The sequence below is a fragment of the Pongo pygmaeus genome, chromosome 8 (assembly GCF_028885625.2).
Source record: "Pongo pygmaeus isolate AG05252 chromosome 8, NHGRI_mPonPyg2-v2.0_pri, whole genome shotgun sequence".
Lineage (NCBI taxonomy): Eukaryota > Metazoa > Chordata > Mammalia > Primates > Hominidae > Pongo > Pongo pygmaeus.
Genome location: NC_072381.2, coordinates 84,313,218 through 84,337,865, shown reverse-complemented (window position 1 = coordinate 84,337,865; position 24,648 = coordinate 84,313,218). Strand labels below are relative to the sequence as shown.

Genomic DNA, 24,648 nt, shown 5'->3' with positions numbered 1-24,648 from the left:
CAGAGAAATCAAGGAGACACCAGAAAAACCTCCTCAAGGGACACGGAAAAATCACGGACAAGCTTTCTTCCCTTCTCACCTCCCCTCAAAAAAGCCCAGTGTTTTTCTTCCCCTCCAGCTATGCAGCTGCACCCAGCAGAGAAGTACTAGATTAGCATCATCTGCATTTCATTCCTTTTCTTTTGCAATAGCTACTCGCCTATAATAAACAGACCTTGTGCTCAGGGGAGAATTGACTTCCCCGTCCAGTAAAAATGAAGTTCCTTATTTTCACTAACAACGCGGTCTCCAATCAACACCCAACCTCCCTGGGGGGTGGGTGAGACCAGGCACGCCTCTCCCTGCCACCGGTGCTGCAAGCCTGACGACCCACACCTTAGGAATTGTCCCACTTTCCGAGCCCCTTCTGCTCGAGTGGCGAAGCTTCAGGGGACAGCGGAAGAGGCCGGGGATTTGGCGTGCACACCGGGGGGCGTCCTGGCAGGCCCGGGAGCGCCAGGCTGCCTCGGCTGGCAGGGGGCTCGCAGAGGCGGAAGGGGAGAGGCGAGCCCCATGCCACCCCCACTTACCCACTTTGTCCTTCCCGTACATGTGCCCGGCCACCTGATGCGAGAGGGGCACGCAGCCGTTGAGGAAGCGGAGTCTGCCGCCCGCCGGCTGCGGGGTGCCCTCAGGGGTGGACTCGATCGCCGGTGGGGTCCGCATTTGTGGGGGGCCCGGCGCCTCAACCCGGAGGGGGGATGGTGGCTCTGTTGCCATAACGGAGAGAAGCGGTAGCGGCAGCGAGAGCAGGAAAAAAAATAGGGCGAGGGAGGGGACGCCGGAGAACCCGGGGGTCGCTCAGGCTCGGGCGCGAGGAGGCCCGGGGGTTCCCGCGGCTGGTGCCCTCTGAGGCCCGGGGAGGGGGCCCATGACGCCGCGGGGGCGCAGGCGCTCCTCTGCCCAACTCTCGGCGGAACTCGGCTCCCAGCTCCTGTTCCTCTGCCGCCGCAGCCGCCGTCCCCGGCGCTGCCCAGTAGACAGAACCGAGCCGAAGAGCAGCAGCAGCGGCGCCCCGCGCTCCCTGGGGCCCTGACGGCGACGGCGGCCCCACCTCCTGCGCCCCCGCCCCCTCCCGCCGTCCTCCAGTCCCCTCAGCTGCCGCGCGCGCGTCAGCGCCGCCCGCACCGCCGCTGCCGCCGCTACTGAGCATGCCCAGAGGCCGTCCGACGGGACCCAACCCCCCTACAGTCAGCGGGGCGGGCGCGCGGCGCTGCCGGGACCTGGCGACCGCGACAGGGATGGGGCAAGCGCACCCCTGTTTCTTCTCACCCCCACCCCGCGGGCATTTCGAAGTCACGCGTGCTGCTGTGGCTTCATTCATTCAACACGCTTTTCAGCGCGTCAGCTCAGAGAAGCCAGGGACTTCTAAGTGTGCGGAGCAGTCCGGCATTAGAATTGGAAGGCACTAGCATTGCCAACGGTGGCTCTAAAGGCCACCCCTAACTGCACTCAACTCCCTCCAACTCCCACCCCGCACAAAAACAACAGAAGTAAAAGCAGGCAGGTTATTAGAGATGCGCCTTCAAAATACCCTTCGAGTTAATCTCAGCCCCCCTCCCCGGATTGCTGTCTCTAAACCGCTCTTACCAAAAAATAAAACATATAAAAATAAAATAAAATTGGAACCGACACGAATTTCAGATTGTAGAAGACAGAGAAAAATTCTAATTTTTTTAAGTGAACATGTTTTTTAAAGAAAGGAGCAAGTTTTTTCTCTCTCCCACTCGACCTTTAAGATAGTGCAGGTTCCAAGGTCCCGAGTAGATAATTATATCAAAAGCTGAAAGGGATGGACACCGGTAGTAGCTACGCGAGGTTCTGGAATGGGACTCAGTCATTGATTCCTGTATGTCCGCCACTGGCATGTTACATAAAAGCTGGACCTGGCCTTGAAGGTAAATCGTCACAAGCACCGAGCAAGAAAAACTGGGGTCAAATCTTAGGTATCTGATTAAAGTAAGTGTCCTATTAACACCTGTTTCTGCCCCCCGAAGCCCACACACCTGGAAGAGACGTAAAATCTGGCCTGGATTCCCTAATCCCGGGGCCCTGTCCCTCGGCTTCAGGGCCCCGCCCCTCGGCGTTGCGCAAACTCTGTTGCTACCTAAGTCTTTTCCTCCTCCCCGCTCCCGTAGCTGTCAAAATCCGGAGTCCAGACTTCCTTACCGCCCAGGACAGCTCCACGCATGCTCAGCACCTACCAGGGTCGAGCTCACACACGTGCTTACGACCCGCCGCGGCGCCTGCGCGGTAGCAGCGCGGAGTCGGTGCTTTAGTACGCCGCTGGCACCTTTACTCTCGCCGGCCGCGCAAACCCGTTTGTGCTCGGTATCCTAGTGCACACGTCTTGCAAGCGACGGCGCCATGAGTCTGACTTCCAGTTCCAGCGTACGAGGTGAAGTGGGGCCTGGGAGCGGGTGAGGCTGGTGAGGCTCAGCGGTTGCCGCGCCCGCAGTTCGACTGGATTGTTTTACTACTGCCCTACGCGCCCGCCGGTCCTATAACCTTGAGATGCAGAAGGGCAAGCACTCGGCCCGGCTGCGGGCTCCGGGCCGGACAGCGAAAGGAGGCGAGGTCAGGGATGGATTGATGGTTTGGGGCCATGCCGGACCAGAGTCCACGTTTACCCCAGCTAGCCAAACCCTAACACCTAATGACCGCGCCGCTAGCTTTTCTTGTTCTCCCCTAAGACGCTTTCATGTTCTTAAGTCACATAGCCTGGAAAAGAAGGAAAGGTGGGAGAAAACAGCAAACCTGTTTGCCCTTCTCCTGTTTCAGTCAGCGTCGGGCCACAACGTCGATTTCCTGCAATCCTGAAGCATTGCGTGACTAATCACATCTTAGTTTTCCAGATTTTTTTTTCAAGGGATGAAACGCAGTCCGAGGTTTTCAGTTTTCCCGGTTTTTTATTATTGCTCTGGCATCTGACACTCGGTGGCAGTAGTCCAGGATAAAGGATTGAAAACCGCTTTCGTTGAACCTTCAGCTTTGAGTCTTCTTTCCCCTGTGCTAGTACCTAGGGTTTGGAAACAGTATTTCGCAGAAAGTCTCGTTATAATAAAATTAAGAGACTTTATAAGCAGTCATTTAGTGTGGAGTTTCACTTGATAACCATTCTTGGTGATGTTATAATTGTTAATATAATACTGTGTACCAGACACACGATATATGTGATCTATGCCCCTCTATAAAACGCCACTTCGCAAGGTTTTGAGTAAAGGCAAAGAGATTGTCTAGAGGTTAATTAAAAATACGTTCAGTAAATATTGAACGTCTGTAGTGCCAGGTAATAGAAAGTCCCTACTGACTTGAGCCCTAATTTTTTAATAGGTAGTTTCCAGAAATTGGAGAGTTCCACTTCTGTTGTCAAAATTTACCTGGCTAAGGGTGATATTCCATGACATTTCGAAGTTACTAATGATATAGAGATTATTATTTGCAAAAATTATATTAAAGGATACTCATCTTGAGACTTCTTTTAATAGAGGCAGCTTGGTGCATTTAAAATAGGGTGTGATTTTTGTTTTTGTTTTTTAAAAAACTATATTCTCTTGGGATTAAGACTTGTGAAATGAGATGTTCATGTGACTTGTACCACTGATATTTTTAATTTTAGAGGAAGACTGCACATGTTTGAGGTGGACCAAAAGATTCCACAGTATGTGTTTAAAATACGGGATCATTTTGTGTACATGAACACTAAACTCTATTTAGGTTGCATATTAATGAAATGTGAAACAGGTGAACCCCCTAGGACTTACCACTATCAGCAGGCTAGTCTGCAGGATTTCTTTTTTAGAGAAGACAAGTTGTTTTGTTTTGTTTTGTTTTTCAAGTCTAACCATAGGGGAATTCAAAGGCAACTTTCCCAATCATTTTCCATTGCCTAAGGAATAGGAAATCACTGAAGCAGGTTATTGGCTTCAACTGGAAGTATTCAACTTTGTTATGAGGAGTGATTATCTACTTTTTGAGACAGAGTCTCACACAGTGGCCCAAGCTGGAGTGCAGTGTTGTGATCATAGCTCACTGCAGCCTTGAACTTCTGGGCCCAAGCCATCCTTTCTCCTTGGTCCCCTGGCTTCCCAAAGTGCTGGGATTACATATGTGAAACACCACACCCTGCCATGACTACTTTTTTATTTCACCAAAAAGCATGCAAGTTGTCATGAGGACTCTAGGGAGAGGCCCAAAGCCTTTGTAAATCTCTTCTACCAACACTTTCCTCCTCAATATAGTAGTAGGTAGGCAAGATAGGGAAAGAGAATGTCGAGGGGATTTAACTTTTAGTGTTTAGATCACACACGTTTGGTTCTCCTCTCAAACTTTAAACCGAATTTATTCCTACAGATTGAAAATCAATTTAGATCTTTTAATTGGGGGAAAGATATCATGTCTCTTCTCAATTAAATGAATTTGTAATTATAAAGGGTTTAGAATGATATGTGACAGTGGTAAGCACTATATAAATATATGTTAAAGTGTGTACATGTATGCATAACTCTTGTTCATCATCAGAAGAAAAATAAAAGGTAGTTTATAAAAAAAATTTAATGGGAACCAGGTCAGGACTGGAATCAGGCAGAGGCAATGAGAATGAATGATTGGAACTGAGATACTCTTAAGATCCTGATCATTGAGATAGCTCTTGATACCAGTATGGTCGATAAGACCATTAGTTTATTATATTTTCTAGTACTAAGTGGCCTTCACTGCCTACTCATCCAGTCTCTTATGATTCCTCCTCATATCCAAATAGATGACCTTTCTGAACATCATCCTGCTCCTTGTTGTAGCACTCCTTGATCACTCTCACCCTTAACCCTTTCCCTTCTATTTGCAAGGAAGATGTTAACTCTTAGGCTGTTCTCTCTCCATGTCCTCCAGATGCCGTTTTCTTTTGCTTAAATCTTTGCCTCAGTGATACCTGTTGTTCGCAAATATTTAGCACCTCATAAAGATTTTCTTCAGCCTAAAGTCACTCATAATTCACCCTCATCTTTAAAAAAAAAAAAAGCCAACTATACCAGGTAATTTTAAAAGGCCTTCCTTAACCTGCCTTCCCCTGAAATCACTTTTTTTTTTTACTTTACCCTCAAGTTGCAAAATAGGGATTTGTCTGTTCATCTTGTACTTCATTATCTATCCCAAACCCTGATCATTACAATGCTTGTAACCAAAATTACATTTCATAAATTCTTATTCTCTTTTATATTCTTGTGTATTTTATTGAAACTAATTTTCTAATTAATTTAACCACAACATAGGAAAATATTGTTTTGGTTCACTAAATTCACCAAGTCATTTAAAGTCACTGTTTAAGGGTTTGTTTTTATCTGAAAAGGAATGTATGGATCATACTGAAAATAAAGGGGATAGCTCCTATAAGTTATAAACAATAAATGAAAAATAAGAGGGCTGGGCGCGGTGGCTCACGCCTATAATCTCAGCACTTTGGGAGGCCGAGGTGGGCAGATGATGAGGTCAGGAGTTCGAGACCAGCCTGGACAATGTGGTGAAACCCCCGTCTCTACTAAAAATACAAAAAATTAGCCAGACATGGTGGCACGCACCTGTAGTCCCAGCTACTCGGGAGGCTGAGGCACGAGAATTGCTTGAACCCAGGAGGCAGAGGTTGCAGTGAGCTGAGATTGCACCACTGCACTCCAGCCTGGGCAACAGTGCGAGACTCCATCTCAAAAAAAAGGAAGAAAAATAATTGGGGAGTTTGGAGCTATAGATTGGCCAAATTGATGGTTGTTAGAGCTAATTGAGGGTAAATGGGGTTCATTATAGTATTCCCTGTGTGTGTCTGAAATGGTCCATAATAAAGTTTTTTTTAAACATAGCTTCTTATATATGCCTGAAGTTTTTTGTTTGTTTTTAATATATGTATCAGGGAGTAAATTCCACACCCTGATACAGCAGGTTAAGAAGAAGGTAAAGATAAGTCATTTAGTATAAGAGCAATGCAGTGTAAAGATAGAAAAATTGCACATAGGAATTGCAAATTTAAATTAGTCATCCATTATTTCTTTTGACTCAACCAACATTATTGAATATCACTTATATGCCAGGCCTTGAGAAAAAAAAAATTACCAGGCACGGCCTGCCAGCCTATGGGAGATCTAAGGGAGGGAAGGGTTTAAGCACAGCTCCCCTCCCCCTCTCCTGATAGAAGTGGAGAAACATTATGATTCTATGGCAGTTGATGGTGGGCTGGAGAGGGCAGTTTAGAGCAGAAAAGGGGCTAAGGTAAAAGAAGCCGAGAGAGATTTCTAAGTTAAAGCAAAATAATGCTCATGGTAAAAGAAAAAAAAAAAAAAAGCCGAAGATTGGGTTATATACAAGGCTGTTGAGTTTGGGAACAAGTCCATGTTTTCTCTCTCTCTCTGAATAATTTTAAAGAGAAAATCAAAGATTATACAATAGTACTCCAATGGAAGAATAAGCAAATGGGAGGATTATTTAGAAATTATTGGAAATGTTACCTTTCTCTACATTTGTGATCTTTAAAGTGGTATTTGTGTAGATATAAAGCGTGATTACACAAGGTCTGGTAGGGTGGGGTTGACCTAACTACAGGAATTAACTGTCCTTGAGAAATGTCTATAGAAAAGAAAAGCGAGGGCTGGTCATGGTGGCTCATGCCTGTAATCCCAGCACTTTGGGAGGCCAAGGCAGGCGGATCACCTGAGGTCAGGAGTTCAAGACCAGCCTGGCCAACATGGTGAAACCCAATCTCTACTAAAAATACAAAAATTAGCCAGGTGTGGTGGCGGGCGCCTGTAATCCCAGCTACTTGGGAGGCTGAGGCAGGAGAATTGCTTGAACCCAGGAGGTGGAGGTTGCAGTGAGCTGAGATCATGCCATTGCACTCCAGCCTGGGCGACAGAGCAAGACTCCATCTCAAAAAAAAAAAAAAAAAAGAATTGGGTCTCAGTAAAGTTCCTTGTTGCTTCTGAGATTGTGACAATTCTTAATAGGCATATACCCGTTTATCAAGGATTATTGGATGTTGCTACTTTTATTTGTTCAGTTTCTCAGGTCTTCAGTTCATTCTTTATCCTAATTGTTGATTTTTGGACCTGTCATCATTTTTGTCTATCTCTGTATAGTTTCCTTTTCCTTTAGAGTTGCCAGTGGCATCCACAGCTTTTTGCCAGAAAAGACTGATGATTCAGGCTACATTCATGAAGTGATAAAATAGCAACTTTTTTTTTTTTTTTTTTTTTTTTACTTCTGGGAACTATTGCATTTGTCCCTAATGAGATTAGAGAATTAGAATTTGGGAAGGGAAAAAAAAAAAGAAATGGAAATTGTTTTCTCAAGACCTTAGAGCAAATACAAAGCTATTTTCCTCTAACACATGGTACTGTGACATTGGCTTAGGGTCATAAGTGGCCCTTGCTAGGGGTTAGGGGGTAGAGCACAAAGTGTGTGTTTTGATTCCTCATAGGGCAGCTAGTCTTGGGTATCTGGAGTCAGTTTCCATTTCTTTCAATGATGCCTTTGGTGTTACCCCTTTTCCATGTCTGTTATTCTGTCCTCTCTCCCACCATCACAAAATCCAAGGGAGGTAAAGCTTAAAAAAAAAAGTGACCCGTGGTGCAGTTGGCAAATTATATGAGAAAAAAGAATGCAAGAAGAATGGGATTTAATGACTAGGAGAGATTATTTTCGCCTTTCATGATGAGTTTCATGTAGAAATTCCTATAGTATTCTCTTTTTAGGTCATGAAACAAATTAACCAATACTAACCAGTTGTAGTTCTTTGGATCTCAGGACTTTTTGCAATATGCAGGTGCCATCAAACAAATATGTTATGAAGTACTTTATAATTCATCTGAAAAGTAAAGTGTAACTAAAATCGACCGCATTAAGGAAGTTGCGTTATTTTAGTCTTTTGAGATATTGCCCCCCTTTAAGTTTGTACCAAAGATGATGTTCAGCAAATGTTATGGTGCATATACTATGCAAAGCAGCGTTTTCGCCCATTTTGTGGTAGGTACATTAGCTATTCAGAGTGGCTTTCCATTAGCTAAGAAGTGGATTGCTACAGCTCCTGGCATAGGAAATGTTTTCTCAAGAAAGTTCCATGGTAAATAACATTAGAAAGGAAGATCATGAATCTAGCCAGAAGTCATAGCAAAATTGTAGACCTGCTTGGAATAACCACAGGGTAATACCATGAAACAGCACTAAAATTGGAGATAAATGTACACATAATGTGTACTTACTTAAAAAACGTCTTCTGATGAGGCCAAAGGTTTGAAGCTGTCAGGTGATATATTAACTTGTCTTCTCAGTCATGCAGGACCTGGGAAAGACGAAATGTTAATGTTTGTTAGGGAATTACAGCAAGAAAGAATGATAATGCTATGGGAAGGAAAACAGTATAAATTAATTTGTTAAGAAAAATACTACCGTGGTTGAAATAAAATCCAAGGAACACGTTAATTAGAAAGTGAGGATAAACCGGAAGAGGCAGAAATTATGCTCTCTTACAAGATGAGCAAAATGCAGGAATAAGTTAGATAAAGTCTAAATTATTAAATAAACTAGAAAAGAAGACCAAGATACAAGAGACTGAGAATGATCCTTTATATTACAGTTTTAGAAGATTAAGCTCCAGTTTTATGTAAGTACTATTAGGTATGGTGAAATAAGAAATCTGACTCAATAGTGCAAGTAAACTATACAACTAATTATTCATTATGTGTTTTTATTTGGCCTTGGAATGTGTTTTTTTGTACTTGTCTGTGTAGGGTTTTATTTGATAGTCTGGGAACTTATTTCAAACACTGAAGATCTGACTCAGGAAGTGCTGGGAAGGAGTCCAGTGTGTTTATCCTGACCCCTGTTCAACTTCTTCCTGCAGCCCACTCCATGCTGGGAATAGACAACTCTCCTCTGAGGCTGAGGCTAACCAGATTATGCAGAACTTTCTTCTCTCCAACATTGCCTGGAGCTGGGGTAGTTGTTAAGTCCTTGGGTTTCTAAAGACTTGAAAAGCTGCTTGAAAAGAATAACTAGATGGCTTGTTAGTCAAACAGTTTTTTTATTATTAGAAAGCAGAATAATGCCATTAAATTTAAAATAAATTTTATAGGAAATTAAAATAAATTTATAATTTATGAAATGAGAATATAACTATACTTATATTAATCATGTTTTCTACAAAATATGAAGTTAGTACATTCTGATTTTTATTTTAATGAGAAAACACTTTGAAATTTTAAAAAAAGGACTTTTGAATGAAGAATGACTTTGAAACCTGGAATCCTGCTACATATATTCCTTTGAATGTTTAACATTAAGGGTGGTTTTGTTTTGTTTATCTGTTTCTTTGGGTATCATTTCTCTTACAGCTTTCTGCGATAGTTACAATTGAGTTTTGGTAAATTAAATAATTTAAAAATCACTAAGGGATCTTACTATTTAAATAAACTCAAAGGAGTCATTTTGTTAACATAACAAAATGTTACTTGTAATCTGAATTTTTATGTTTCAGGGCTTTTTTTTTTTTTTTTTTTTTTAAGCAATAGTTACCTGCAAGTTCACATGTTATTTCAAATCTACTTATAAACACTTTTTAAATGATTATTGAGCTTTGGTTTTTTTTTACTCCAGCTCTAAAATAATAATTTTAAGTTTCTTCTTCTTAATGTAGCTGTCATCACTCAGTAGAAAATACACAATTGCTTCAATAAGGGCCAGGGAAAGACATAACAAAGGACTATTATACCAGTGTTTCCTGGTCATTTTGTTACCATTAAAAACCTTGGACTATTAGGATGCTTAATACTCAAAAACTGGATTTTCTGACATGCATGTGATATTATTGGTGTATATTTTGATTTTGATAATTATTTGTTTTCCTTCCCTGCTCTAGTTGAATGGATCGCAGCAGTTACCATTGCTGCTGGGACAGCTGCAATTGGTTATCTAGCTTACAAAAGATTTTATGTTAAAGATCATCGAAATAAAGCTATGATAAACCTTCACATCCAGAAAGACAACCCCAAGATAGTACATGCTTTTGACATGGAGGATTTGGGAGATAAAGCTGTGTACTGCCGTTGTTGGAGGTCCAAAAAGGTGAGGAAAGCAATTCCTTCATACAGTACCATTTTTAATGTTATATTTCTTTTTAAATTATTCTGTCAGACTCGTATCACCAGATATTGTTATGATATCCCTTTTTTGTTGTTGTTGAGACAGAGTCTTGCTCTGTCATCCAGGCTGGAGTGCAGTGGTGTGATCTCAGCTCACTGCAACCTCCACCTCCCGGTTCAAGTGATTCTTGTGCCTCAGCCACCGAGTAGCTGGGATTACAGGTATGAGCCACCACGTGTGACCCGTTATAATATCACTTTTTCTTTCTTTTTTTTTTTTTTAATGAATCCTATTCTTCTTTGTCTTCCATATGCTCTTAAAGGATTATATTTTCTAAAATATCTAACCAGGATGCAGTAGAATTACGTTGTACCCTCATCGAGTTCAGGCAGATTTAACTATATTCTCGGCCAAAGAAAAGAGGCAAATCCCTTTAATTTGCTCTTAGGATTTCTTAGCTTCCACTGTCCCAGAAAGTGAAGTGTACAGCCTAATCACAAGGAGAAGCAAAAGAAGTGAAATTTTTTTTTTGAGCTTTCAAGCACCAGATACTAAGACAAAGTTAGAAATTTGAAAAGAAACTTCTTTAAAATCACCCGTAAAAACTTATCTGATAAATGTCCTATACCTTCTTTCAGCTGCAACTCCTCTAGTTAAATATCTAACAATATAGGATCCTACAATCTTATATGAGAATTGTGTTTTATCAAGTCCTTTTTGGAGGTGTCATCTGTGAAACCTACAGGTTTTAGACATGATGGCAGCTAGTGATCCACAGTTGATAAAATGCTGTCTCGAGCATCTCAAAAGGATTTGTACACTGAATGACTTCAGGATTTCTGGTGTGTTGTGAGAAATATGGTATAAACACTGTACTACCACTCTTAGCATTCAAATAAAATGGATTTCAGCAGGGCGTGGTGTCTCACACCTGTAATCCCAGCACTTTAGGTGGTTGAGGCAGATCACTTGAGCCCGTTAGTTCAAGGGCAGCCTAGGCAACATAGTGACACCATCTGTTGAAAAAAAAATAGCCAGCCATGGTGGCGTGCACCTGTAGTCCCAGCTATTCAGGAAGCTGAAGCAGGAAGATCACTTGAGCCCAGGAGGTTGAGGCTGCAGTTAGCTGTGATGGTATCACACTGCGTTCCAGCGACAGAATGAGACCCTGTCTCAAAAAATAAAATAAAATACAATGAAAAAAATAATCTTAAAGGGCCCCCAAAAAAATCAATAAAAATAATGTATCTGTTTTTGAAAGCACGTTATGTTGGGGATCTCTTCCCGTAGTAGAGGGTCATTTTCGCAAATAACTTGTCACAAATATGGAAGAAGCCACATACTAGGTACAGGTTGAGCATCTCTAATCCAAAAATTTGAAATCTAAAATGCTCAAAAATTTGAAATATTTTGAACACTGACATGACACCACGAGTGGAAAATTCCACACCTGACCTCATGTGACAGTTCACTGGTTGAAGTCAAAACACAGACGCACAGGACACAGTTAAGTCAGTGACCCAAAGGGAAAAAAAGGCCCCCCACCCAGCTGCTGATGTAGGTATTCTGGTGGTGCTATTTTGCTGTTAAATTTCCCAGAGCACTTTTTTTTTTTTTACTGAATTAATGGTTTGTTATGTTTTTTACTGTTAAGTACTGACATGTGAATACATGCAAGAAAATGATTGCTTATCAGTAGCATATAAATTCATAGTCGGGAATGATAGTGATGCAGGATAACCACAGATTGTCCACATGTGTGACTGAGATGGTGCCACTTGCTTTCTGATGGTTCATTGTATACAAACTTTGTTTCATTCACAAAACTATGTAAAATATTGTATAAAATTACCTTCAGGCTACGTGTATAAGGTATATATAAAACATAAGTAAATTTCGTGTTTAGGCTTGGATCCCATCCCCAAGATAACCTCATTATGTATATGCAAACATTTCAAAAGTTGAAAAAATCTGAAATCCAAAACTTTTCTTGTCCCAAGCATTTTCTTTTCATTTTTTATGACCAAGTATTTCAGATAAGGATTACTCAACCCATACTAGAAAGCATATTTCACTCCTTTCTCCCAATAAATCCAGTGATAAAGTACTTAGGTTATGCCATTTTGTTCAAAAACTCCTTGATGAATATATTGAATATAAACCAAAAATTAATAAGCTCATTACAACAAATTATGAAGAGTACTATCCATTTGGAATTTGAAATTGTTGATAAGTACTAGTGGGGTTACTAGAAAATAATAAAGTAATAAATCTAGAAATTGTGGAATTTCTAAGTTGGAGTTTTATAGTTCCTTAGTGATCTTCAGTAGTTCATCTACTATCTATATGCACGCGTGAGAAACATTAAAGATTTAAAAAACAGATGTCACAGATGTATATAGTACATGTAGTGTAAGTGGTCTAAATAAATGGAAGCTAAAAGGAAGACATTACACCATGAGGCTGGGTGCAGTGGCTCACACCTGTAATGCTAATACTTTGAGAAGCCAAGGCAGGAGGATCACTTGAGGCCAGGAGTTCAGTACCAGCCTGGACAACATGGTGAGACCTAGTCTCTGTTTTTTGTTTGTTTTTGTTTTTTCTTAATTAAAAAAACACCACATCTTCTGGCAAAGCATAGTCATATACTTGGGAGTTAAATTGCTCCAAGAAAAATTGGTAGCATTTGAATAAACTGCATATATTGGAGACTCTCAAAATCTGCAAGAAAGGACTTGTGAACAAAGGTGAAATGGATAAAGAATCTGATCTGGTTCTTGTACTGCCCTTCCCCAAGGAATAAATCTAAATTGAGGAGAGTCTTGAGGACCAGTGTGAGGAGTTTGTGACTCCAGACATGGGGAGCTCCTTGACAGGGGTTTCAAACATAGAGTTATGATACTTTTACCGGGGTGCTAGCTGTGGAAATGGAGACAAATGAGCAGAGACATAAAACATTTCAGGGAAAGGATCAGCCAAACGCACTGACTTCTGTGTGAAAGACTAGGGGAGAAAAACTAAAGCTCGTTGAAGGATCTAAGCATGTAGGATTAGAAGAGGGTTATGCCATTAACAGAAATAAGAGATTCAAGGTGAAAGGCTAATTTTCCAGGACAGCGATAAGGAGTTCTGTTTCAGAGAGCGAATTTGAGGTGATAGTTGAATGGAAATGCACAGCAGACAACGTGAAATGTGAGACATCGGGGTTGGAGATAGAGATCAGCAAAACTGATGAGTCAAGTGTAGGAATGCAACTGATCTTTGATATGGATAAAAATCAAGGGCTAAATATGAAATCTTGGGGAATTTTCTGCATTTTGGAAAGGGGACAAGAGCCATTTAAGGAGATGGAATGGGCCAGAGAGGTTAGAATAAAACTAAAAATATCATAGCTTCAAAGTAGAAGAGGGAAAAATTTCAAAGATTTGGTACTGAACATTGGCCTGTGCAAAGACAACTACATGAATAGACAAGACTATTAGATTAAGCAATTGCCATTTTGGTGTCATTTCAACGGAGTAATTAGAATAGAAGCTATGTCCAAATGAGTTAAAGTGCGAATTAACTAATAAAGAAATGACAGACGTCTATGTCATATTTTCCGTAGATGCAACAGTGAATGGAAAGAAAAGTAAGATAATTGCTTGAGTGAACACTGCAGCTTGGCTTTGAGATCAAGTAAAGGGTGTTTGCTTTGATTGGGTTTTCCCAGAGGGCAAAGAATCCAATAAACTAAATATGGGCTTTCATGAACTAAGATGTCAAATATTTCAGGAAGAATCACCAATGGACACAAACTAGTGGTGTAAATGTTTATTAGACTTTATAATTCAAAACATTCCAGGATTATTCTTTCATTTTACAATTTAGAGTTTCCAGATGGTTAGGCCAGGGACTGCCATTTCCTGTAGGTGGACTGAGAGAGGACTAAGAGAGAATGAGACCAGTCATTTTATTTCCAGTTTTTTCATGCCTTTTTTTTTCCCCCTCTGGCTTATCTTTTATGCCATTTAGTGATCCTCTTTGTGTCTTGAATTTGTCAGTTCTGAATTTTCATTGCATCTTGGGCACTTATTCCTGCATTAATCAATTAACAGTTTGCTTTGAATATTACCCAAGTTAGCAAATGATGTTATTCTTCAGACACTTTTGGAAACTCCCCACATTCCTGTGGTTCTAAGGTTATCACACAGGTGCCAAGTCACACACTTAAATGCCAGTTCACAAAGACTAATTAATACCTTTGATTAAGTGGCTACATTGAGTTTATAGTAGTAATTTTTCCCTCATACAAACCAGTTTTATTTATAACAAAATTTAAACATCATTTTACCAATGGAAAAAATGTTATATGCGATACAAATTTCAATTCTAATTCATTCTTAAGGTGCAGTCACTAGTAACCTGTTGTGTGTCTGTAACATTTTGAGCAGGTTTCCCAACCCTAATGAATCAGATTTCTTAGTAATGTGCAGAAATTACATTTTTTAAAAACATATCCCTCCCTTTTGTCCAGTGCTTCTCTTGCCAGCATTGGTATGTCATCTGATGTTTCAGAAATTGGCTTGGTTTTTTTTTTTTCTTTTTCTTGAGACAGAGTCTCACTCTGTCACCCAGGCTGGAGTACAGTGGCGTGATCTCAGCTCGCTGCAACCTCCACCTTCTGGGTTCAAGCAATTCTCGTGTTTCAACCTCCTGAGTAGCCGTGATTACAGGCATGCACAACCATGCCCAGCTAATTTTTGTATTCTTAGTAGAGACAGGGTTTAACTATGTTGGCCAGGCTGGTCTTGAACTCCTGACCTCAAGTGATCCACCCGCCTTGGCCTCCCAGAGTGCTGGGATTGCAGGTGTCAGCCACTGTGTCCGGCCCAGAAATTGGTTTATTTTATAGTACAGGCTTCCCTCAGTGTCCATGGATTGGTTCCAGGACCTCCCATGGATACCAAAATCTGAGAATGCTCAAGCCCCTGATTTAAAATGACAGTATTTGCCTATAAGCTATGCACATAATCCTGTATACTTTAAATTATTACATCATATCTCGATTACAAATAATACCTAATACAGTGTGAATGCTATGTAAATAGTTGTTATACTGTATTGTTTAGAGAATAATGACAAGGAAAAAAGTGTACATGCTCAGTACCCATACAATTATTTCAGCGAGTATTTTCTATCAGCAGTTGGTTGCATCCATGGATGTGGAACCCACAGATACAGATAGGGCCAACTGTATTTCACAAAAGGGCTATCCATATTTGAAGTGAGAATGAAAGGAGCCAATATAGAGGAAATGATTAAAGTGACTACAGGGAAAGATACTATTTGAGTCAGTGGTATCTTGACAAAGGGTGGAAGGAAATGAGAGTAAGAGCACAGATGTGAAACTCAGCCTTAAAAAGGAAGAGATAGTCTTGCTTTCGAAACAAGAAGATGAAAGGACTCTGATGTAAGAGGGAAGGGTATGGGATGTAGTATTGCTAGGTTCCTCTCCCTGCAACTTCAGGTTGGTTACATCATTTGCTGAGTTGTATGATGGCCACCTAGGAGGCAGTTCAAACAAGGACAGCAAAAGAATACAGACTAAGAAGAAAGAGAGGAAAGTCTTACCAGTTAACATCAGGAGCTCAACTGAAATTGAAATGAAATGCAACTGGACATATTTAGACTCATTTTCTTTCATTTACAGTGTATAAGATTTGAGTTGTGATACTTTTGTTTTGTCGTTGATAGTAGACTTGATCCTGGGTTTTTTTTGTGGGGGTGGGTGTTGGGGGAAAAAGAGAAATCCTCCATCCTGTTAATGGCTTAGAAGTGGATTTTACTGAGTCTTTCTTCATAAAAACGATATTCTGAATGTTGGTGACATTCCTTGGCCAATCCACATAAAGACAGTCTTATAAAAATCTTAATTTATCTTTGTACATTTTCATATTATAGCTACTGTCTTAGGTTTATTGAAATATGTACATAAAAATGGTATAAAATATCGTAATCTCTAGGTTAGTCTCAAAAATCTCATTACTTCGTTTTCGTTCTCAACCAAAACAAGCATATTTTCTGGACAGTTTATGGTAATGAGCCAAAATGGTGCCAGGCAACTTCCTTGGGACAGAAAATCAAAACTCTAATACAAAGTACGAAGTTCGGAGAAGGAAGATAGTCTTTAAAAGAAAATTGTTTCAGGTGGAAGAGATAAGTCAAAGAGGAGCATTTATTAAAACAGAGGCATAACTTGAGATGTGGGGCCATTAAAAAGAAATCTTGTGTTTTTATGAGGATCCATATAGCATTGCTAGCTTTCCAGGTGGAGAGCAAGGATCTCCAATGTTTTTTCTACTAAAGCTTTATTCCAGCTTCTAACCCTTTCTTCCCCACTTTTAAAGATATTTGGGATTTGTAGTGTTCAAATTGGGTTAACAAACATAAAAGGATGTTTTCTGGACATAAAGGAAATTTGATTTACAGACTTTTTCCAGGATTTGTTAATAAACAAACACTGACATCTTAGAATAAATTATCAATTCTACATGAACTGAATTTAATATTCTTTGTGTGTTTTTTCATAATTTAAAACAATTTAACAAATTTCAAAATTTTTAATGAAAAAGTTAATAAAATTCTCATATTTTTGTACATTATTTAATGTAAAAATTACTGTACTTCCTACATTGTATTTGAAAGTACATAATGCCAGACACAGTGGCTTAGGCCTGTAATTCCAACACTTTGGGAATGTAACGGCCAATGTAGTGAAACCTTGTCTCCACAAAAGAATGTAGAAATTAGTTGAGTGTGATGGCATGCACCTATAGTCCTAGCTACTCAGGAGGCTGAGATGGAAGGATCCCTTGAGCCTGGGAGATTGAGGCTTCAGTGAGCTGCGATTGCACCACTGTGCAATCTAATTTAATCTCTTAAAAAAAACAAAACTGTATATCCACCACATATTATCTTTCTCCTGCATAGGTCAGAAATAAAGCAAGACACATAAGGCAGTAATTCCTAGGGTTAAGTGATATAAAAAGTACCATTAAAAAATATGTCTCTGAACAAAATTATTTTTAACAGCTAGTTTGCATTATAAAGGCATAAAAGCTTTATACACTTTAATCGCATGAAAGTTTATTAACAAATAACCAGGATAAACTACTCATTGCTTTTTAAAGAAATGTTTATTTGTTTATTTGTTTGCTTTTAAGAATATAAAGAAACAGGCTAATTTCAGTTTTTAGGCAGAATTGGGTGATGAGAAAAAATGTATTCTCACTTTTGATATATGACTTTCTTAATATTTTGTAAGATTTTCTTTGTATATTTTCTATAGATTTCTCTCCTATTCTGTATATGGAGGAAAATAATTTGAGAAAATGTTAGTTTCTAATATTTTCAACATAAGATTAAAAAAAAAAGTTAAACATGCCATTTCAGTAAGTTATTTAGAAATATTTCATTTTTCAGAAATGTAGCCTGCATGGATTTAATTTACAGTGAAGTGTTTTGTGTGTGCTATTTATAAAAATAGAGTCTCTACAATGTAAACTTTTATACTCACTGTAAAATCATCTGTGTTTGTTTATTAAACATATGTCACTTTGAAATGCTGTACTTTGCTGTGGGATACATTTTAGTTTAATTTTTATAGCCTCTTTCCTCATCCCTGCCAAGAAAAAACTGAAAGTTTGACTTTATGTTTTTGCATCAAGGCTTGTTTCTGATATGAATATACTGTGTACCACATCTTATTGACCTCAAAAAAAGAAATAATATAAACTTTACATATATTACATTTATACTGCCCTCTATGACAGGATAGAATTTATATCTGGAAATAAAAGATATGCCAATACCTTGAGTTTTTCTGTGATTTTTAGCTAATTTAGTGCCTCTTGCAATTATTTACAGATAGATTAAAATTTGATTACTTTAACATCAAGTATACTTTTGGATATCAAAGTTTAAGATTAAATACCATCATTGTCAAGTTTCACTGATCTGTTATGCTCCCTTCACTGCGCGTAATGAGGTACTTGTTCCTCATAAGGCTAAGACTCCTCTTACTTTACTCTTCTAAATAGGCTTCTTCAAAGCAACAGTGTACCTTAGACTAAACAGTGAAACTCTAGATTCTAGAGTGTAGATACATTCAAAACACCAAGATTAATGCAAAGATGCTAGCTCTCGACATTTGACATGAAATAGAAATAAAAGATACAAATATAGAGAAACAAAAAAATTACTGATAATTATACCTTCTAAGTGTAAAATCCTGAAGAGTTAAGTGAAATATTATTAAATTCTTATTTTTTCATTTTACAGTAGAGGATATACTTGTTGAAAATGATTTTATATAGCAAGAATGTTCAGATATGAAAATAATTATAATAGTGATTAAAAATATGACAGAAATAATCTTACCAGAATATACATGAGATCTGAGGATGAAAACTACAAAAGAAATTAAAACTTGGCAAAAAACATTCTCAAGCTTATCTGGAGGAATAAAGTGATAAAGTTTAATAAAGTTAACAGGCCAGGTGCGGTGGCTTATGCCTGTAATCCCAGCACTTTGGGAGGCCAAGGCGGGCGGATCACGAGGTCAGGAGATCGAGACCATCCTGGCTAACACGGTGAAACCCCGACTCTACTAAAAATAGAAAAAATTAGTCGGGTGCAGTGGCGGGTGCCTGTAGTCCCAGCTACTCAGGAGGCTGAGGCAGGAGAATGTCATGAACCCAGGAGGCGGAGCTTGCAGTGAGCCGAGATCCTGCCGCTGCATTCCAGTCTGGGTGGCAGAGGGAGACTCCGTCACAAAAAAAAAAAAAGAGGTAATGATGAATAATGAAGGAAAATTAGCCCTACAAAACACTGAAATGTTTAAAATACAAATATCCCAGCTTAGTAGGCCGATCAATATAAGATAGAACCTATAAATAGGTGCTTTTACATGTGGAATTTATTTTGATAAAGTTACGAATCAAGGTAATAATGTAGGAAGCAATAGCCTCCAGTAATGCTGAAGCAACAGGATCTTAGAACAGCATTTGCAAAGTGTGCTCTACAGAAAACTATGATAATAGAAATCAAAATTTAAAGTGTCCATAGTCCAGTCACCTTGAGAAATTCTGGGATAAAATTGTGTTTTTTATAGCAAAATTAAAATAATGTGTGCTGTGATTCAAATGGGCTATATGATACGTTTTTCAACACAGAATGAAACCAAATCAGAGTGTCTTGCAGGATTCAGCTTCTTTGGACCACACTCTGCAAAACACTGTGTTAGAAATTTAGTTTTGTCCCTTTCCCTCCCACTGGACACCAAAACATCAGTTATATCTAAAATGTGAATTCATGAAAATGAATGGAAATTTATATTTGTCACGTCTCCAGAAGAAAGCTGTCTCCATGAATGATGTTAAAAAGGGAGATATTGGCATATTTGTATGAAAGTGGAGAAATTGAGAATATGAAAAAATAAGCAAAATGAAAAGATTTGGGAAAGACTGCTGCAAAAATAACAAAGGAATAATATGCAAGTTGATTTTTTTTTTTATTTTTTGTTTTTATGTTTTTTGAGACCAAGGCTGGAGTGCAGTGGCGCAATCTCGGCTCACCGCAACTTCCACCTCCCAGGTTCAAGCCTTAGCCTCCTGAGTAGCTGGGATTACGGGCACTCGCCACCATGCCTGGCTAATTTTTGTATTTTTAGTAGAGACAGGGTTTCACCATGTTGGCCAGGCTGGTCTTGAACTCTCAACCTCAAATGATCCACCCACCTCAGCCTCCCAAAGTGTTGCGATTACAAGCATGAGCCATCGCGCCTGGCCGCAAATTGATTTTAAATAAATGAACTTAAACTCTTAGAAGTAAATAGGCAATAGACATGTTCACTAGAAAGGAATGTAACTAATATATAAACATAAAAAAGGCCTTCAACACTCATCAAAATCACACTGAAATTCAATAAATGATGTGTGTATTATGCACAAGTCAATTTCTTCGTCTTACTAAGTAGCAAATGTAGTTTACATATGCTGTTTAAGAAAGCCTATATAAGATGGCCAAGAAAATCTTTATGTTATGTTATATGAGTTAAGCATCAACTTCCACTCTGCCGAGCATAATACTGATTTTGAGATTAGATGTTTCACATTCATTTTTTCTCTTCCTAGTTCCCATTCTGTGATGGGGCTCACACAAAACATAACGAAGAGACTGGAGACAATGTGGGCCCTCTGATCATCAAGAAAAAAGAAACTTAAATGGACACTTTTGATGCTGCAAATCAGCTTGTCGTGAAGTTACCTGATGGTTTAATTAGAATGACTACCACCTCTGTCTGATTCACCTTCGCTGGATTCTAAATGTGGTATATTGCAAACTGCAGCTTTCACATTCATGGCATTTGTCTTGTTGAAACATCGTGGTGCACATTTGTTTAAACAAAAAAAAAAAAAAGAAAAACCAACCTCATGGCCTGTGGGTTATTTTGGTCTTGTAAGGATCCGTTTCTTTAAAATACTGACATATAGAGTTGTACCTTACATAGAATATAGTTGTATCTTGAAGTCAACATATTAAATTATTCTCAAAATTATGTATTTGCAGATTGTACTTGTAAGTTTCAAAGAAAAATTATCGTCTTTTCATATTGACCTAGAAACTAAATAGGATGTGATTCAGCTACATTAATTTCTTAATACAATCTAGGAAAGACCTGTTGTGGCCTTGATTTTCTTGACATTGGTAATGACACTGAGAAAATATGGCTTCTGTTTTTCACAGTTTTCAATCAAAATGATTGATGAATGTTATTCTGCTTAATTTCATAAGTCAGGTCAATAATAAAGGGGTGGTAACTTCTTCGTATTTATCTTCATAGATATTTAATGAAGATGGATCCATTAAAGGAGCCAATAGTGAAAATGTAGTTAAAGGTGATATTACATTTAAATTAGTCATGAAGAATGTCTTAAAGTCTAATGTTCCAGAATTCTGGCCCAAGGAATGGTAAGCACTTGAACTGAGGACTTTGAAGGAATTGGAACACATAATGTCAAGTCTTTTGATCACTAAGCCACATATCCTGACAGAAATAGTAGTCACAAGATTAGATCAAAGGCGTGGGAAGATTTTTCCCACTCTAGCTAATCAAGCACATGGCTTTTAAATTGTATGATCTTTTTCTTAAAAGCAAAAATTTGAAGACAAGTGTTTGTTTATGTAATATTCTTCAAAGACTCCGAGCAGAAACATTGCATTCATTGTTGATTCAGAAAAAAGAAAATATAAAAACTGAAAATAATTAGCAATGAAAGAATTAAGACAAATAGTTCATAAATATTTTTAAAGAGAGATTAGGTTTTTGAATTTCATAGGTTAGAAGGAAAATCATGGCAAAATTTATAGAAAATTGGGCAAACAATTGAAATTGATAAAGCAGGTAAACATCTTTATCATTTATTTTAGTATACATAAATTCTCAGTAGTAGTCAATCACAAGTTTCTACTTGCTAAAATCCATTTACCTTGACAGGAATCAAACCTGACAGCAACATTCCTATATAATATATGATCATGGCTATTTTTAAATATATAGTTTTCTGTATTACTATAAATAAAAGTTGGTAACAAAATTGTACAGTGGTTTTAAGAAGCCCATGTAACTAACTTGGACATGTCTTTAAGTCACATATTCATCATAAAATCTAAAATCCTGCAAACTGATTCTATTAGATTCTTAGGGTAAATTTTTTCTTTGCCCGCCTCCTTCTTTTTAAGATAAGTATGCATGTCAGCAAAACAGAGCAATCATGCTTTTAAAGATGAACTGTTTTAAAGAAAAATAAATGCATCAACTCCCAATGTTTCTGATAAAGGGACATCCTTCTAACTTAACAGACTATTCTTTATCTTGAATTTGAAATTATATTGTTAGTCGTGCATTTTTGTAATGTCAGGGGGAACCTGGTACCAGTTCTCAAAACTATAGGATTATATGAGTGTGTGTATACGTATGGCGAAATTATAAATGACCACCTTACTGTGAAATATAGATCTTGAGCATTTTGAAAGGCCAAAATAATTAGGTAAATGTATTTTCAAGGTCATGTTAAAATGTTTACATGCTTTTGAACTAGCATTCATTTATGATTAAAACCCTTTTCAGGTTATTTGACCTAAAAACCAAAGTGAGTGTGGTTAGGTTAATATGAGATTTTTTTACACAAAAATCATTGTGTGCAATTACTGTTCTAGCTAAGCACCTTAATGCTTCTAAGTGCTTTTCATTTCGTTGAGGCAAGACAAGTGGGGCTTTCATCTTTTTTTTCTCTATGTCATTTATATTCTAGTTATTTCTGAAGAGTTTATAGTAGGTTGAGAAGTTCCTAATGTGAAAAATTTTGTTCATCTGTTCATGCAACAGACATTTATTAGGCGTCTATAGACCATATAATTGAGACAGAGAAACATTTTGGAGAATTAGAAGCTCACACTATTTATGGCATAGGTTATATAATTATGGTAATTTATGATTTACTTTCTTGACAAAAACAGCTACAACCATGTATACCTACTATTTCTCCTACAAAGTAGGTGAGATTTTTTGATTTTACATTAGTTAGGGAGGTTTTTGATTTGGTTTTGCTTTAAGATAGGCATTGACTGTAGCTTCTGATTAGCAACATACAGTATTTTGTGCTTGGGTATCTGTGAGGGTGTGTAATTCTAGTTGTCAGAAGCTGTGCTTTTTCTCCTTGATTTTAATACTAGCTGACCTCAGGCAAAGCCACTCACCTCTCAGCCTTTTAAATTGTGAAGTGAATGGACTAAATGGCATTTTAGGCAATTGTTCCCAGATTCTAGGCCAAGAGTAAATATTCAGCTCTCCTCAAAGGAAAAATATAAATAATGCTGATAGAAAGCTCAAATTTGATTTTTTTATTATGATTATTTCAGCTCTTATGGTATTCAAGTGTCTTTTATGAAATGTTGATTGTAGTCGCTTGGCAAAATAGTAAGGTGGCAGCCCAATGTTGATCCCTACTTTTTTTTTTCACTGCTCCATGGAATTTAAAAGTCTGTGAACCACTAAGCCAACATCCTATCTAAAGTTCTGAGACTTATTAAGGTATTAAAGTAACAGTTTTATTTTGAGATTTAGCTTGTGTTATATGGAATTTTTCATTAGCACAATGTGTTGAGACTTCATGGAAAGTTACTGTAAAAAAAAAAAAAAGTCCTCACTTCCATTCAGTTTACCATCATGGATCCAAACTAAGGGTAAAGCCAATACATCCTAATGTGTGCCCAACCCATAACTTTAAATGATTAAATGAAATACACAACAGGGAGATCTATTGTTAATGTGTTAACCAAAATTGCCAGGAATCGCCCTAAAGGGGAAAAATTGTTTAATCAGTAAATCAGTGAAGAAATACAAGATTATAAGTTAGAAGTGTTGCTGTGGTGTTAGCTCTTATATCCCTGAACAACAAAAAAGACAGTTCAACCCCAAGCATGGAACAGAAAAATGCTGAGCTTAGAATGTTGTCAGCTAGATATTGTGTAAAATAGATGTTCTCTTTAATACCTGTATCTCTGTGGATAATGTATTTCTAGTTCTTCCAACCTGTCCCTTACAGATAACCAGAAGTCAATTCATGTTAATATTTTGTTCTTTAATTGTGACATCGTTTTCATTTGTAAATATGCAGTGTTGTGTAGATTCCCAACTTTTTCATTTAAAAAAATTTCGAGCATTGTCCACCCGCCTGAATGCTCTTTACTGGGAGGTAAATAATTTTTCTGCTGGTGATACTGCCTGCCAACAATTTCATAAGCAGTGGTTTATCTAACTCATTATATAAGATAGACATGAGATACAGACGAGAGATTATGTCTCTTACGGCTTTATCATCAATTAAACTTAGCAAAGTCTGTTAAATTTATTTCAGAGTCTCCCAGCTGTGAAAAGTAGAGTTCCACTTATGTCATCCATATCTGCACAGTAATCTTTTTTTTTAATCCTAAACTTTCTTAACAGGTTTCTTCTCCTTATTCTGGACAACAATGCTATGTGTTTTCCTTGAATACCATGATTTTAAACTTTTAAAATGTCTCAGCCTTCATCTTTCCAATGCAGTCTACCCTGTGGCCCTCACATGAACCTTCTCTATCTTTTCACTTTCACATCCCTCCCAGCAAAGAACATTTTGATCATTAGTTAAAGCAACCTCACCTCTTTCTCTTTTAAAACTGTTTCTCTTAGAATCCACGGGGAAGCTGCATCGAGCACAGAAGCTAGTATGATTGGCTTTCCATTGCTAGTTACTGCTTTCAGCCTGACCCTGGATGCCACCTAGTGTTGATTCTCTGATAATGAAAATATGAAACCATAAATTACATTTCATAATTTAACAATGCCATCTAGTATATGCATTTGGTATATGTCTCTGAACTTGCAGTACCTTTGTACTCCAA

The 24,648-nt window shown here is 38.3% G+C and overlaps 2 protein-coding genes across 5 annotated transcripts in view; one reads left to right on the top strand and one right to left on the bottom strand.

The window, feature by feature from the left end:
• Window positions 1–2,118, bottom strand: part of IPMK (inositol polyphosphate multikinase) — a 79,106-nt gene extending 76,988 nt beyond the window's left edge. The window contains exon 1 of one of the 3 annotated variants that reach the window (XM_054503683.2): window positions 2,046–2,118. Coding sequence is in view for 2 of the 3 variants with exons in the window: in XM_054503680.2 (XP_054359655.1) it covers window positions 570–759 (190 nt within the window). In the remaining variant the exon portion in view is untranslated. Of the gene's footprint in view, window positions 1–569; window positions 1,105–2,045 lie in introns of those variants that run through there. The other 2 variants (XM_054503680.2, XM_063669963.1) reach the window with 2 other exon arrangements.
• A 79-nt stretch (window positions 2,119–2,197) lies between these two features.
• CISD1 (CDGSH iron sulfur domain 1) lies at window positions 2,198–24,282 on the top strand. 2 transcript variants are annotated; one of them, XM_063669962.1, is made up of 4 exons: window positions 6,239–6,297; window positions 8,924–9,018; window positions 9,938–10,143; window positions 20,337–24,282. In XM_063669962.1, exons 1-4 carry the CDS (start codon window positions 6,254–6,256, stop codon window positions 20,424–20,426), a joined length of 435 nt encoding a protein of 144 aa, XP_063526032.1. In that variant the 5' UTR covers window positions 6,239–6,253; the 3' UTR covers window positions 20,427–24,282. The 2 variants fall into 2 exon arrangements, with proteins under 2 accessions (XP_054359660.1, XP_063526032.1); XM_054503685.2 differs by lacking the exons at window positions 6,239–6,297; window positions 8,924–9,018 and adding an exon at window positions 2,198–2,437.
• The last annotated feature ends 366 nt before the right edge of the window (window positions 24,283–24,648 follow it).

Excerpts from the sequence above, each read along its gene's own strand:
- CISD1 (XM_063669962.1), top strand. The coding sequence starts at position 6,254 with ATGGTGGGCTGGAGAGGGCAGTTTAGAGCAGAAAAGGGGCTAAG. Across the intron at positions 6,298-8,923 it reads AGAGCAGAAAAGGGGCTAAG|CCCACTCCATGCTGGGAATA; the intron begins GTAAAAGAAGCC and ends TTCTTCCTGCAG. Across the intron at positions 10,144-20,336 it reads GTTGTTGGAGGTCCAAAAAG|TTCCCATTCTGTGATGGGGC; the intron begins GTGAGGAAAGCA and ends TTCTCTTCCTAG.